Here is a 14265-nt window from a genome sequence, read left to right on the forward strand (position 1 = left end):
GTCCAAGAGGGAAGATTGGTTCTACATAAGCAATAAGCACACACTCAACTGTAAACCATTTTGCACATAATGTTTGAACATTAATGTTTCTAAGGGTTGTTGTAGATATTGCATGAGAGCACGAGATCTCCATGCAATTGAACTCCATACAAGTACATGTCCGTGAAAGAAGATCAATCAACCCCCTCCCCTCCCCCCTCCCTCCCCAAATATCCATCATCCACATTAATTATATGTACGTCCATCAGAGAAATACGATATGTTCTAAACATTAGTTTTGATTCCTTGTGCATGCCATTGCATGTATATATCCGACATTAAACCAACCTTGTAGCCACTCACGGATATGCTCAAATAGATTCGTGATTAGTAGTTCTCGTGCATCTTTCAACACTCCATTGAGACATTTTACTATATTTATCATCATCTTTTCTTATCTACAATGGACTTAATAAACCTTTGCCTACCGTTGTAATCCAATCTCCTCAAGATAGGTGATAACTTGTAGAAATACAAGTTATTGTAGCCTTTTACTTAAATAATGAGAGCAGAAAAGTAGAATATATATTGATTTTATTAAAAAATCATGCATTAAAATGATTCTTGAGTTGAATATAATTGAAATCCCTGCTGACCAACTATCATAAGTTAACATGCCTCGAAGTCCATATTTTAAAGTTATTGCATGCGTTGATCTCAAAGAAGCAAAGGTTGATAACATGCATCAGGATCATTGACACTGACCTAGTAGACATCCTGCAGTAACTTCAAAAGATTGACCATGATAATAGTGCTGACATTCTTACCTACCACGTCTGAATGACGGCTGATCAGAACAAGAATCTAGAGCAATCAGCATATGGCTCTATATATAGAGCCTTAACGTAAGAGACAAATTATCCAGATTTGACTTGAGTTCTCACTTAAGACAAACTTCTGTGATCACAAACGAAGAGAGAGATTATTTTCTAAGAGTCATTTATCTCATCCATTCCCTCTGATTGATGACCGGAATCTCGCTGGAGTAGAGCTTGAGAAAGTCTTCTCCACTCCATTCTACCATCAACAACAAGCAGCCTTGGCAGTTATCTATTTGAAGCAAGAGATTGCTAAAAACAGCCTTTCCTTCATATCTTTTCTCATCTCTATCCATTGTATTACTTTTCGAACTAAGAAATTATTTCAACTGTAATCAACATTTCTATCTTTATATATACATTATGCATCATGATTACATCCATTATCTTTTCTCTTTTCACCATTTTCTCCTTTATTACCATGAGTAACTAATTCTTTGTGGGGTAAGGGGAAGTTTGATATCATGAGCTAAGTTGAGAGTTTAAGTAGTTAATCCTGTTTCCTTAATGTGAGAATATAAAAATGTTTGCCTATGATCACTCATTGAGTCAAGTAGCTATAACCATCTGAGAGGTAAGTAGTTGTGGAACTCTTTAAGCAAAGTAAGAAGTGTTTCTAGAAATAGAAATAACCTTATGATTAATGAACATCATTCATGAGTCTTAGAAATATGATAAATGTGGTTGGTCGCTAAGAGGTGTGCGATGAATGGATGATACAGTCCTGGATTACTCTTGATGACAACTTAGGGACTTGTTATCAGCTTCCCCTAAAACCCTGCTTTCTCCATTCAACTTTACACACGTCAATAGCTACTGCTTATCGCTGCATTCTTATATTTAGTTTCTGTATGTTCTTAGTTTGGTTAGTGTACATTTTTAGCCTTAGAGTAGTTTTATCGCATGTTTTCTTCTGCTATATAATTTTAGTTTTCGTCGTAGAATGTTTGACCCTACAAAACTCTCAGTTATAAATTCCCGTGTTCGACCTTGGTTCATTCTGAGAAACTTGTGATCTTGTTATACTTGGCAAGAGAACAAGAAAACTTGTGACAAGCATATGTTTAACTACAACTGAATGCTTAATATCATCGCATAAATAGTCTAGTGTAGTTCACGATAGAGACATTTGGAAAGAAGTGCAACAATAGGCCATCACCTCGAGATATTAATGGAGCTTAGGCCCAAGACATCTGAAACTCAGACATTCTATAAGCTTTCGCCGCTAGGTAGAAGTGTGAGATTATATCCTTATTATTGAATCTATCCGTCCAGTTGTTCAGAATATGGTATACACACATAGGCATGAAATGCATCCAGGAATATACTTGAGACAGCCTTTGCAATTGAGATGTGACGATATGATATAATCACTAAATTCAAAATGTCCCCTACCAAATCCTTCAAACGAGTCATGAACAAAGTCCATGATGCAACGTTCTCACCATCTACAATACTTATAGCAATAGGATTTATGTTGTTATTGCCATCAATACACATTGCTATTAACAACATACCTTTGTATTTCTTGTACAAATAGGTCCCATCAACAAGGATTACTAGGCGGCTACAGTTCAAGAAACCCCTAATACACGGACCAAATGTCATGAAAACGTATTTAAGGTATTGTCCATCCTCTACTTAAACCTCAAAGATCGTACCCAGATTTTTAAGCTTAAGTGCCTCGCCATATGCCCTAACAATAGCGTATGATTCTTTCGGCGACCCTCGTGCGAACACCAATCCATACTCTCTAGCGCGATAAGCCTGTCCGTAACTTATATTCACTCCAAAATCTTGCCGACGTTCTGAATTGTATCCCTCAAGCGGTATGTTCAACCAACTTGTTCGTATTTGGACTTAATTAAGTGTCCAATAACCAAATTTTTTGGTTGTCGATGATTATCCATTCTCATTTCAAGAGAATATGTATATTCGCTTGGACATTTCATCACTTTGAAGGAATCGCTTTCTTTCAATTTTTTTACATGGTCCCTCAACTTGCATTCCTCCACTGAGCACCATACAATTAGCAAGCTCTTCGTTGACTTCTTTACACAGTAGTCGAAGTTCTTTGTTATTGCAAGTATTGACAATTTAACTGACAAGTCATATTTTGAAAAGAAAATCCGACCGACCTTTATATACTTGTCATTCAGGCAGTCATGAGGTAATGTGATGAGGTCATTGATAACAGGCAGAAATGCACGTTATCATAGTGCTAAGTTCTTAAACAATATTAGATTGTGTTGATAAAACATGTTAAATTACATCCATCAAGCATCAATGTCATAATATTGCGGTTGCATGCGTTCATCGTACAAGAACGGTTGATTTTAGTGTTTTTATGCAGAATATGCGTTGACGCAATACAAGAATTGCGATCATAGGAAATCATTGGTCAAGCGTAACTTCACCGCAAGGCTTTGCGATGATCGTGTTCGCAAATATTCGCCTGAGAAGGATCGCTACAACTTGGTCAGCCAACATGGTAGGCGCATCTGGGTGAAAGGCTAATTAATCGCGATGGGACAGAAAGCTGATGACAGTCGGATTCGAATTAAGTTGACAGTCGATAACAATCACAAGTACATTCAACTTTTCGGTGACAATTATTCGACGCATCAGTCAGAAATTAACGCCGTCCCATCTGTACAATCATGAGAGAGAAGTCGCCTTTCACCCTGGATGCTCTATAAATACGAAGGGCATCCTTCAAAAAAGAAAAAAAAACCAGTTCAACAGTTAGAAATTTCATACTTCAGTTCACACGTCTTTGTTCATAGTTTTTCCTTTCGTTTTAAGGCGAAGCAAGAGAAGAGTGGTGATGCTGGAGATCGCTCAGAGAAACTCGAGAGAGAACCTTAAGGTGAAGAAGAAGAGAGCAGACTGACTCTCGCGAGAAAGAGATTATCTTTTGAGCACGAGTACAAATCAGTGTAAAAGCCTGGTCAACAATTGATTGCTTCCAGACCTTTTATTCTATACTTGCATTGTTATTTTGTACTTCATCTTCATATTTATACAATGGAAGTTCTATTTCTACATATGTTCACTCGTTTAGCACGCATGAGTAGCTGAACTAGTCGAATGGGTTGAGAAAAAACTAAGCTAACATGACCTAGGAAATTCATTGCTTGTGATTGTCTTGTTTTATGTTGTGCCAAATACCATTTAGAGCTACTCGAGAGAGAGTCTAAAGAAAGAACCTAATGACTCGAGAGAGCTAGGTTAGAATCTGGACTCGAGAGAGCAAGATTAGAACTGCATAAACAAGAGATAGGGACTTAGAGATAAGCTCTGTTTGTCAACCTGCATCGCATGCATCCTAGAGATGGGAATGATATTATGTAGTCACCTTATTTGTACGTGTGGCATTTCATCATCGCATAAATAAGAATAGAGGCTTATGTGTAGGTCCTATAGACTTAGCGCATATATCGCATGCGTTCTAGCCTTAGAGGTTGTGGCATTCGCACCGAGAGGTGGTTTACTGTTGTATGCATGTTGCATGATCGCATAGCATGAACGCATCCTAGGAAGTGTTAACCGAAACCTTTCTCAACTCGTTCACTGCATACTCATCGCATTTTCCATTAATCAACTCTTTTCAAACTCCGCCGCATTTGTTTATTTTTCATCAACGCAAACAACAATTCCAACACTTTATTTATTTATCCGGTTACCGCATAGTTTCCATAAAAATTACCAATGCAACCTGTTTTCACAAGTCCCCGAGTTCAACCTTGGACTTACCAGGAAACTCAGTGGAATTTACACTTGGATTCCGCTGAGGAAACTTGAGTGCACAATGCAATTTCACCATCGCATATCATTGATAATCCACATCATAAAAATAACACATCAAGTGTTTGGCGCCGTTGCCGAGGACTTCGGCAAAATAGAGTACTAATTGTAATTTTTTGATTTCTTCGCAGACTCTCAATCTCTGGCGAATTACGACCCAAAGATTGAGAGAACGTTTAGACAGAGATTAAGAGACGCAACAACAACAAGAGAGAACACCAATAATAGCGGAGCAACCTGACGCAAAGGCCGCTAACGCGAATAATATAATGGCCAACCCTATCCTTCCGGCGAATGATCGCAATAGACCCATCCGGGACTATGCGTCTCTTAACCTCTATGATTTTTCTCCAGGAATCATGATGCCGGTGTTAGATAGATCGAGGTTTGAAATGAAGCCAGTAATGTTGCAGATGATCCAGGCTGCTGGGCAGTTTGGAAGAAGGCGTGGTGAAGACCTGCACGCCCACCTCCGGAGCTTCATAGAAATATGCAACACTTTTGTGTTCCTATCTCAATCGAGGAAGTTCGACTAAATCTGTTTCCATTTTCTTTGTGTGATCAGGCGAGGAAATGGGCATATTCTCTCAAATCGGGAGAGATAACTTCGTGGGAACAGGTGGTGAAAGAAGAAGGAAATTAATAACAAATTTTGAACAGGCAGATGACGAATCGCTCAGCGATGCATAGGCGAGGTTCAAGCGGCTGGTAAGAGACTGTCCACATAATGGCTTACCAGACTGCCTACAAATGAAGATTTTCTACCAATGACTGAATTTCTCTTCGTAGACCGCTGCTAATGCGGCAGCCGCTGGTGGTCTGCTCGACAAAACATATAAGAAGGCAAAGAGTATACTCGATCACATTTCCAAAAATCATGAGGATTGGAGGGAAAACGATCAGAGATTAAGAATTAAAGATAATGAAGCAAATAACGGGGCCATCACATCCCTGTAAAATCAAATGACTGTGATGATGAGTTTGATATAAGGCGTTGCAATTAATAATATGGGAGCGAAGAAAGGTCAGGTCAACGCAATTGCTCAAACAACCGCAAGTTGTGTCATTTACGGAGATGCTCACCCGATGGAAGAATGCCCAACAAACCCGCAGTCGATATGCTTTAAATAATCTCTATTCCAACACATATAACCCCGAGTGGCGAAACCACCCAAATTTTGCATGGAAAAATCAACAACAAAGCGTTCAACCTGTGGCACAAAAAGGAGGGCCACCCAGATTTTTTCCGCAAAACAACGGTCCAATGCATAGCCAAGCTAGCAGCTCACAATCACCGCATCTTCGTCCTTAGAGAGCTTGTTGAAGCAGTACATTGAGAAAAACGAATCAGTGCTTCAGAATCAAGCTACATCCATCAGAAATCTCGAAATTCAAATGGGATAAATTGCGGGCGAGCTGAAAAATAGACTGCAAGAAGTATTGCCGAGCTCAACTGAGCTTCTTCGCAATGTTGTGGGTAACAGGAAGGAACAATGCTTAACAGTTTCCTTGCTAAGCGACAATATGTCTGCGGAAGTGGGGGAGAAGCCTATTGTGACCAACTTAAATGTGGTGACAACCGAGGGCTCATTGACCTATAGTTTAGAGAAGCCCGAGAAAATAGACCTTGAAGTTGCATCCACCCTTAAGCCTCTAGATCTTGAGACAGAAGAAGTCCAACCACCAGTAGCTCCACAAAGATTGAAAGAGGAACAAAATGAGGAAGAAAAGATCGCAATAATTGCTGCAGCGCAAAATGCTATGATCCCACCTAAAATAGGCGACCTAGGAATCTTCACGATACCTTGCTCCATCGGAGGGACCTACAGTGGCCAAGAATTATGTGATCTTGGGGCAAGTATAAACATAATGTCGCTATCAATCTTCAAACAATTGAATACCGACACACTTACGCCCACAAAGAAAACTCTCCTGCTCGCAGACAGATCTCGAATACATCCTGAAGGAGAGTTGAAAAATGTTGCAATCTCAATTGATAAATTCATCTTGTCGGCAGACTTCCTCATTTTGTACTATAAGGCAGATGCACCCATCATATTGGGACGACCTTTCCTTTCAACCGGTTGTACTCACATTGATGTGCGTAAGTGGGAAATTGTAATGAGCATTCATGGGGAAAAACTCCGGATTAAGGCAGTAAAGATCCTAGAGGACAAAGAAAAGAGAGAAAAGCCACCATGGACGTGAACAAACCAGCCTCGAATAAGTGGTCCCTGAGTATTATATGATTCAACCTCATCAGGGACACAATCCTTTTGAATATCCTTTTCCTGCATCAATTTCACCATCGTATATCATCCATAATCCACATCATAAAAATAACGCAGCATCAGTCATCATATGATGTGCTCTCTAATGGTCTAGGTATATCTACAAATGGTTGGGTTGGAACGTTGGAATACATTTGAACCAAAGGCATCACCACTGGTGAGATAGGAGTAGGTGGGGTTGGAACATGAATGTAAGGTGTTGGAGAAGTTTGTGATCCTGAAGATTGTCAATATTCATGGTCATTATTGAACTGTGGAGTACATCTGGGTTCATTGTTGTGACCAAAACCAAGCTTCACTTCAATCATCCCCAATGTTAGCTCAATATGATCATCCAATGAAGACATGGTGGGAATATTACGTGTTGGAATGTTTGCAAACCTAAAGTTTTGACTGGTTAGAATGAGTTGATTCGTTGGATTGCACTACTGGTACATATTCTCTGTGTGTATTCCATGACTTTCGCGAGGTTAACTGATACAAATAACGGCATCTAGGATGCACCACTATCTTCTAAAAAAAGTTAAGGTCTTCATTATTGATTATGTCAATTGGGAGAGTTGGGACCAATAGATTGTAACAACATTTGATGTGTATCTCAAACATATCTGGATTGATATTCAGTTGTTTGTGCATAATACTCACTAAATTCACTGACCGCTATATCATTTTTTACCTTCAGACCTTTCATATGACCTCCAACATAATTGTTTTCAGATTTGTCCCATTCCTCACCAAATCATACAAAGATGCGAAGTAGTGTCATTGATTTCCAATCAAATTAGAAAATCTTAAGCAATATCCAATGAGATTTTAAGAGATCGCCCAGTAATTGATAAACGATCCCAACTATTTATATGTGTTCGCTTAGTATTGTCACGTATATACAACTAAACAATCGTTTACATTATACTAAACGATTGTTTATATGTTATATAAACGATCATTAATATAATACTAAACAAGCATTTATATTGTAATGAACAATCATCTATATATTACTATACAATCGTTCATTTAATACTAAACGATACTTATTATGAAAGCGATTTGGGACAAGAAATACTGTAGAATATCACTTACATTCTCTCCGTTTCTGGATCTGACGAACAGATCTTGCTCTATACCCAAAGACACAATGAAATGAACAAAGATGAAAGCGATAAAAAATGAGAATGTTGGACTAAAGCTCTGAAAGAACAATGGGAGAACTTCATGGTGAGTTCAATGGAAAATTAATAACTGAGAGTATCCTTTCATTTTTGATATCAATGTTATTCAATGCAATTGGTAGAATATTAGTTGAGAATAAATACTTTGGTGGAATGTTAGCGTTGCATTGAGTACATATTGAATGAATCACTGAAGAAATCGTTGAAGAAAGAAGACGAATGTGGCGCAGTCTGAAGAGTTTTTAAAATTGAGGGTAAAATTGGATTTCATATGGACAAAAAGTCATATAAAAGTTTTTAAAAAGAGGTCATTCATAGAATTTTTTTATTTTTGAGTCATATGTAAAATTTTTCGTCCATAAACTTAAGTTTTACAAACAAAAACAATAAACAAAATGATTATTAAATGAGATCTTAATGTTTCGATATTAAATAGAAGTGTAATTAGTATTTAGTACTACAAAATCCAATTTTTATCTTTTCCATTCTTTTTTTTTTTTTTTTTTTTTTAACTCTCTCTGATCCCTATCTCACGTTAAGCCACCTCTCTCCTACCCAGCCACTGCACCCCGCCCGACCGCCGCGGCACGCTGCACTCTCAGTTTCACAGTCTCAGCCTTCCGACGAACTCGTCTCGTCTCTCTGGCAAACACTATGTTATTTTTTCGCCTCAGAAACACATTGGTTCAGCCCCTAACCCGTGCTGTTGCCGAGATCGTCCTGCGGCCGCTCATTTTTCAGATTCCCAGGTTTTGATTTTTTTTCTTTGCTTTGTTGGTTTATGTTGGTCAATTCTCTTCACCCATGGAGACATTAACCAAACACATAGAATGATTTCAAATCATCCTTACAAATTCAGGGTTCCTAATATGCAGTTAAGCTTTCAATCTTGTGTCTAATATATATTGACTGATTCAGTTAGCCTTTAAGATGGCAATGCTTTAACATACAACTGTTTTGCTAATTGATAATTTGTTAACTGTTTGCAAATTTTATGAAGGTTTTACTGAAGTAGTATTTTGAAGAAACGATTTGAAGTATGACCTGAGAAGGGTTTAGTTTGGAGAAGAGTGAGGTGTTCATTTCCAGCACCAGCACAATTTTCCCAGAAAAAGTCTTTTTGTGTTGGGTTTTCTCATGGCTATCAGTTCCTGTAAAAGCTCAAATGAATAGACATTGGCTGTTGCCTTGTCAAACATGGGGGAGAGCTCATGTGTTTACAAGAGAATGCTTTTCTGACGGTTCTACCATTGCACATGAAGTTGTGTGTCGTCTTCTTCCGCTTTTGCTGTTTACAGGTTTCTTCTAATTCAGCATCTACATGTAATTTCCTTCCATTCTTTTTCTCTAGAAGATGGTTGAGTCAAAGTCAAAGAGTCCCATCTTCATTTTTGCTTCAAACCAGACCATTTCCTGATTATTCTCCCAAGAAGCCTACAATTAGAGATACTGACCTTATCCATGACATCACTGCTGCAATTAAGTTGCGTCGTTATGAGCCCCTTCGTTGCATTCTAAAGCCTCATGAACCTAACTTTAGGCATGATCATCTGATTTGGGTACTAATGAACATTAAGAATGACTATAATCTGGTTTTGGCTTTCTTTGATTGGGCACGGGTTCGTAGAGATCCATCACTAGAAGCCCGTTGCATTGTTATTCACATTGCCGTGGTGTCAAACGATCTTAGAATGGCTCATGAACTGGTTCATGATTATTTTTTGAACTCAAAACTGGAGGTTGGTGTTACAGTGATTCAATTTACCAACCGGCTGATATACACATATAAATACTGGGGATCAAACCCCATTGCATTTGATATATTTTTTCAAGTCCTAGTTGAAATTGGTTATTTAAGTGAAGCAAGAAAACTATTGGACAAATTATTGAGCTACGGATTAGTTGTCACTGTTGATTCTTGTAATGCTTTTCTTAGTCGCATTGCTAACAATTCTGAAGGAATAGAAATGGCAATAAAGGTTTTTTGTGAATATGGTATTAGTTGGAATACTACATCTTATAATATCATTATTTATTCTTTATGTCAATTGGGAAAAGTAAAAGAAGCCCATCGGTTACTCATGCAGATGGATTTTAGGAGTTCTACACCTGATGTTATTAGTTATAGTACTCTGATTGATGGATATTGTCATTTGGGAGAATTGAAGAAGGCATTGAAGCTTATAGATGACATGCAAATAAAAGGACTGAAACCAAACCGTTACACCTACAATAGCATAATATTACTTTTGTGTAAAATTGGTAAGCCATTTGAAGCAGAAAAAGTATTGAGAGAGATGATGTCCCAAAAAATTATTCCTGATAATGTTGTCTACACCACTCTCATACATGGTTTCTTCAAATTAGGACATATTCAAACTGCAAAGAAATGGTTTGACGAAATTCTGTTTAAGAAGATCAGTCCTGATTGTGTAACCTATACAACTCTTATCCAGGGATTTGGTCAAAGTGGAAAGGTAATAGAGCCACAAAATCTTTTCCATGAAATGATTAGCAGAGGCTTAAAGCCTGATGAAGTTACATATACAACGCTAATCGATGTTTACTGCAAAGCAGGTGAGATGATGAAGGCATTTTCTCTTCACAATGAGATGGTTCAAATGGGAATGACTCCAAATGTTGTTACTTACGGTGCCCTGATTGATGGCCTTTGTAAGCATGGAGAACTAAATACAGCAAATGAGCTTTTGGATGAGATGCGCAAAAAGGGCCTTCAACTGAATGTGTGCACTTATAACTCAATGATTAATGGTATTTGCAAAGCTGGAGATATTGCACAAGCAATTAGATTAATGAAAGAGATGGAGGTGGCTGGGATTGATCCTGATACTATCACTTATACCACGGTCATTGATGCTTATTGTAGATTAGGAGATATTGGTAAGGCTCATAGACTTCTTCAGGAGATGTTAGATAGAGGTCTTCAACCAACAGTTGTCACATTTAATGTTCTAATGAATGGATTTTGTATGTTGGGAATGCTCGAAGATGGTGATATGCTCTTGGGATGGATGCTAGAGAAGGGTATTGTGCCTAATGCAATAACGTACAATACTCTCATGAAGCAGTATTGCATTAGAAATAATATGAAAACTACAACTGAGATTTACAAGAGGATGCGTAGTCAAGGAGTTATGCCGGATAGTAACACCTACAATACTTTAATAAAAGGGCATTGTAAGGCACGAAATCTGAAAGAGGCATGGTTTTTACATAAAGAAATGGTTGAAAAAGGATATGTTCCCACTGTTACTTCATATAATGCACTTATAAAGGGGTTTTATAAGAAAAGGAAAATTTTGGAAGCAAGGGAACTCTTTGAAGAGATGAGAGGACATGGGTTGGTTGCTGATGGAGAAATATACAATATCTTTGTTGATATGTACTACGAAGAAGGAAATATGGAGATAACTCTTAATCTCTGTGATGAAGCAATTGAGAAATGTCTTCTTAATGAGAGATGAAAACGAAACAGCTGGAGTAGTTTTATATTTTTCTCTATATAATGATCAAAACAGATGCAAGGAGGGGACTTGCCAAGAGAATTTACATTCCCCACTATTTTTCAGGTACAAGTGATTTTTTATCCATGGTAACTAAATGCACCTCACACTCCTAGCTCATGGCTAACTTATTTTATTGGCAATATTTCTGTAGAAGCAAGAGCATGGATTGTGCATTATCTCTCCTGGAGAAGGATGGATTATTCAAGCTTTCAGAAGACAAAATTGATACGATTTGCACTTTGACTGAAGGTAGTAGCTTCATTACAAAGTTTAGAATTAAGGCTGCATTTATACCAGTTGAAAAGTAATCCATCAGTGGTAACAAAAAGTGGGCCCCAGTTGGCTCTCCATAATCATAATGAGATGTGGGGTCCACTTTGAAATTTGTAATTAAATCGTGTAATCTGATTAAGGAATAAAAGGTGTTCAATTTGATTATGGTTGAAAATTACATGAGATCCACTACCTCTATCATTACTGCTACAGATATTGTTATTGTAACAGTATGAAAATTATGAATTTGCCACATTTATTGTTATCTTTACCGTTATCGTTACCATTACCGTTAGGGTCAAACAATACTGGAAACAGTAACAGTAGAATGGACAGATTCATAATTCTAAGTAAATACAATAAAAAACAATCCAATTGTGTTTGTGATTTAGGTCTATTACAATTCATTCATCAATGAAATCTCATTCCAGTTACACCAATTTGTTTGGTAAATGTGGTCTAAATTTTAATTCTTTTTCTTTTTCTTTCTTTTTTTTTTCTTTTTTCTTTTTTTTTTTTTTGAAAATTTTAGAATTAAATTCTTGCCCTCACTATGTAAGATGGAATGCATAATACTGGTCTTTGACTCTCTTATGGAATCTTGCTGGAAATTTGAATTGATGTATTCAGGTTCAGACATGGAAAACCTGAAAGACGCCCAAACTGGCTCTTTAAGAGGTAGGCTCTAAAATGAGGCACAAAAATTACATTCCTTAGAAAGGAGGATATGCGGTCCGTAACCCAGGGTAATAATCCTTTGTTTCTTTCTGGCTTATTTTTGTAGAATTTTGAGAGTGCAATGCAAGAGGTCAGGACCTGTGCATCTTTGATCGAACTTGGCACATAATAATGAATGAAACAAGCAATTTGGGAGCTTATCCCTTTGAATCACAGAAGGTGAGCTGATTGGCTGAGGATTTAAACCAATTGTCATTGTTTTCAAAAAGATTTTTGGTTGTCCTCTTTCAAGAGCTGCATTTTCACTAAATCCATGATAATGTACTGGTCATTCATTCAAAAACTTCAAATATTGTTCGTCATTTTTCGGTTTATTTTCTTGTTTTTCCTTCTTAAGAGCAATTTGTATCTTTGAGTATTAATCTTGTTCCATTTTGAAACCTGAAAGAATGCCTTGCAGCTCATGTGCTTCATTCGGAAATTTATTTCATACATGTGGAATTTGAACCATAAGTAATTGATCAATGAGTGAGTTTAAGTGCTTTAGGTGTACTTCTTCCACAGGTTCTTTAAGTCTTGTGGCATCTTCACTTGTACATGTCTCTCTCTCTACATATCCGGTGTAATCTCCTGTCACATCCGCCATTCGGTTTTCCTATGAGCGTCATTGTAGAAGATTTTTGGAGGATATTTAACTTTTTCTTTACAACTATGCTTGAGATGATTTGTTCTATAGTTTATATATTTATGGCCTTGAGATCTAAGGATATTTAACTTTTATTTTTCCTTAATGTTGAGCTGACATATTAGACTTTATTAGCAAAGCCTCTACTTTTATCTACAAAAAGATTGAAACTGCCTTGCGGCTAAGCCCTTGTGCTACCAACTAATAAGGTGTTATCTTTTGTAGGCTGTTCCAGTCTTTCTACGGATTCGAGTTCAAGTTTTACAATGACGAAGTTATCTTGATCCTCCATTTGAATATCTATTAGGACAAGAAAATTTCTTCGGTCATTTTGTGGAAAGAAGTGAGGAAAAATAAAATTCTACTCATTGAATGTTTTGTGAGAGGAGGCTGCTTTGAGATATGCTCTGAAACGCCCTTGCAGTTCATACATAGTGGGTGTTTAGAGCAAGGGGTAGAGTTTTGAAGTCTAGAGAATCATCTGGCCATGAGACTTATAATGCGAGGAGTTAATAAAGCATTACATTACGCCACGTTTACTAATCCGTAATGAAAATTGTTGCAATCATAATGAGTTCACATTCATGTATTAATTATAGGATATTTGTAATACATAGTAGAATAAGAGAAAAAAAATCTAAAAATATATTACATCTTTAAAATATTTGCAAATATAGATGAATTGACTAATCAATCTTTGAATTTTTTTTAATTTCCAATTTCGCCCTCCCTTATCTTATTAATTATACATTTTTCTAGTTTTTTTATTTTCTTTCTCTTATTCGATTTTTGCTTCTTCCCTCCATTTTTTTTCATTTTTAATTTAATTTTCTTTCTCAGTTTTTGTTTTTTTTCTTTTTAATTTTATTTTATTCTTTATTTTATCCGATTTTTATTTCTTTCCTTTATTTTTTACTTTCTATCATTTCCTTCTTTTTCCCTTTTTTTCTTTTTTTCTTTTTTAATTTTCCTTTC

The 14265-nt window shown here is 36.9% G+C and overlaps 1 protein-coding gene across 4 annotated transcripts; it reads left to right on the forward strand.

Annotated features, from left to right (window-relative positions):
- The first annotated feature begins 8586 nt into the window (after positions 1–8586).
- On the forward strand, positions 8587–13992 carry LOC120071585 (Pentatricopeptide repeat (PPR-like) superfamily protein). 4 transcript variants are annotated; one of them, XM_090310583.1, is made up of 7 exons: positions 8587–8876; positions 9128–9425; positions 10215–11717; positions 11806–11903; positions 12558–12605; positions 12712–12824; positions 13516–13992. In XM_090310583.1, the coding sequence occupies exons 2-3, from the start codon at positions 9339–9341 to the stop codon at positions 11610–11612; spliced, it is 1485 nt and encodes a 494-aa protein (XP_090166709.1). In that variant the 5' UTR covers positions 8587–8876; positions 9128–9338; the 3' UTR covers positions 11613–11717; positions 11806–11903; positions 12558–12605; positions 12712–12824; positions 13516–13992. The 4 variants fall into 4 exon arrangements, with proteins under 4 accessions (XP_090166709.1, XP_038879858.1, XP_038879857.1 ...); XM_039023931.2 differs by having other exon boundaries at positions 8598–8876; positions 9128–10389; positions 10495–11717; XM_039023930.2 differs by having other exon boundaries at positions 9128–11717; positions 12460–12605.
- The last annotated feature ends 273 nt before the right edge of the window (positions 13993–14265 follow it).

Source organism: Benincasa hispida, chromosome 2 (genome assembly GCF_027475165.1).
Source record: "Benincasa hispida cultivar pf3 chromosome 2, pf3_genome.v1.1, whole genome shotgun sequence".
NCBI lineage: Eukaryota > Viridiplantae > Streptophyta > Magnoliopsida > Cucurbitales > Cucurbitaceae > Benincasa > Benincasa hispida.

What these genes read in the sequence shown, in the direction of transcription:
- LOC120071585 (XM_039023930.2), top strand. Translation starts at nt 9,339, where the DNA reads ATGTGTTTACAAGAGAATGCTTTTCTGACGGTTCTACCATTGCACATG.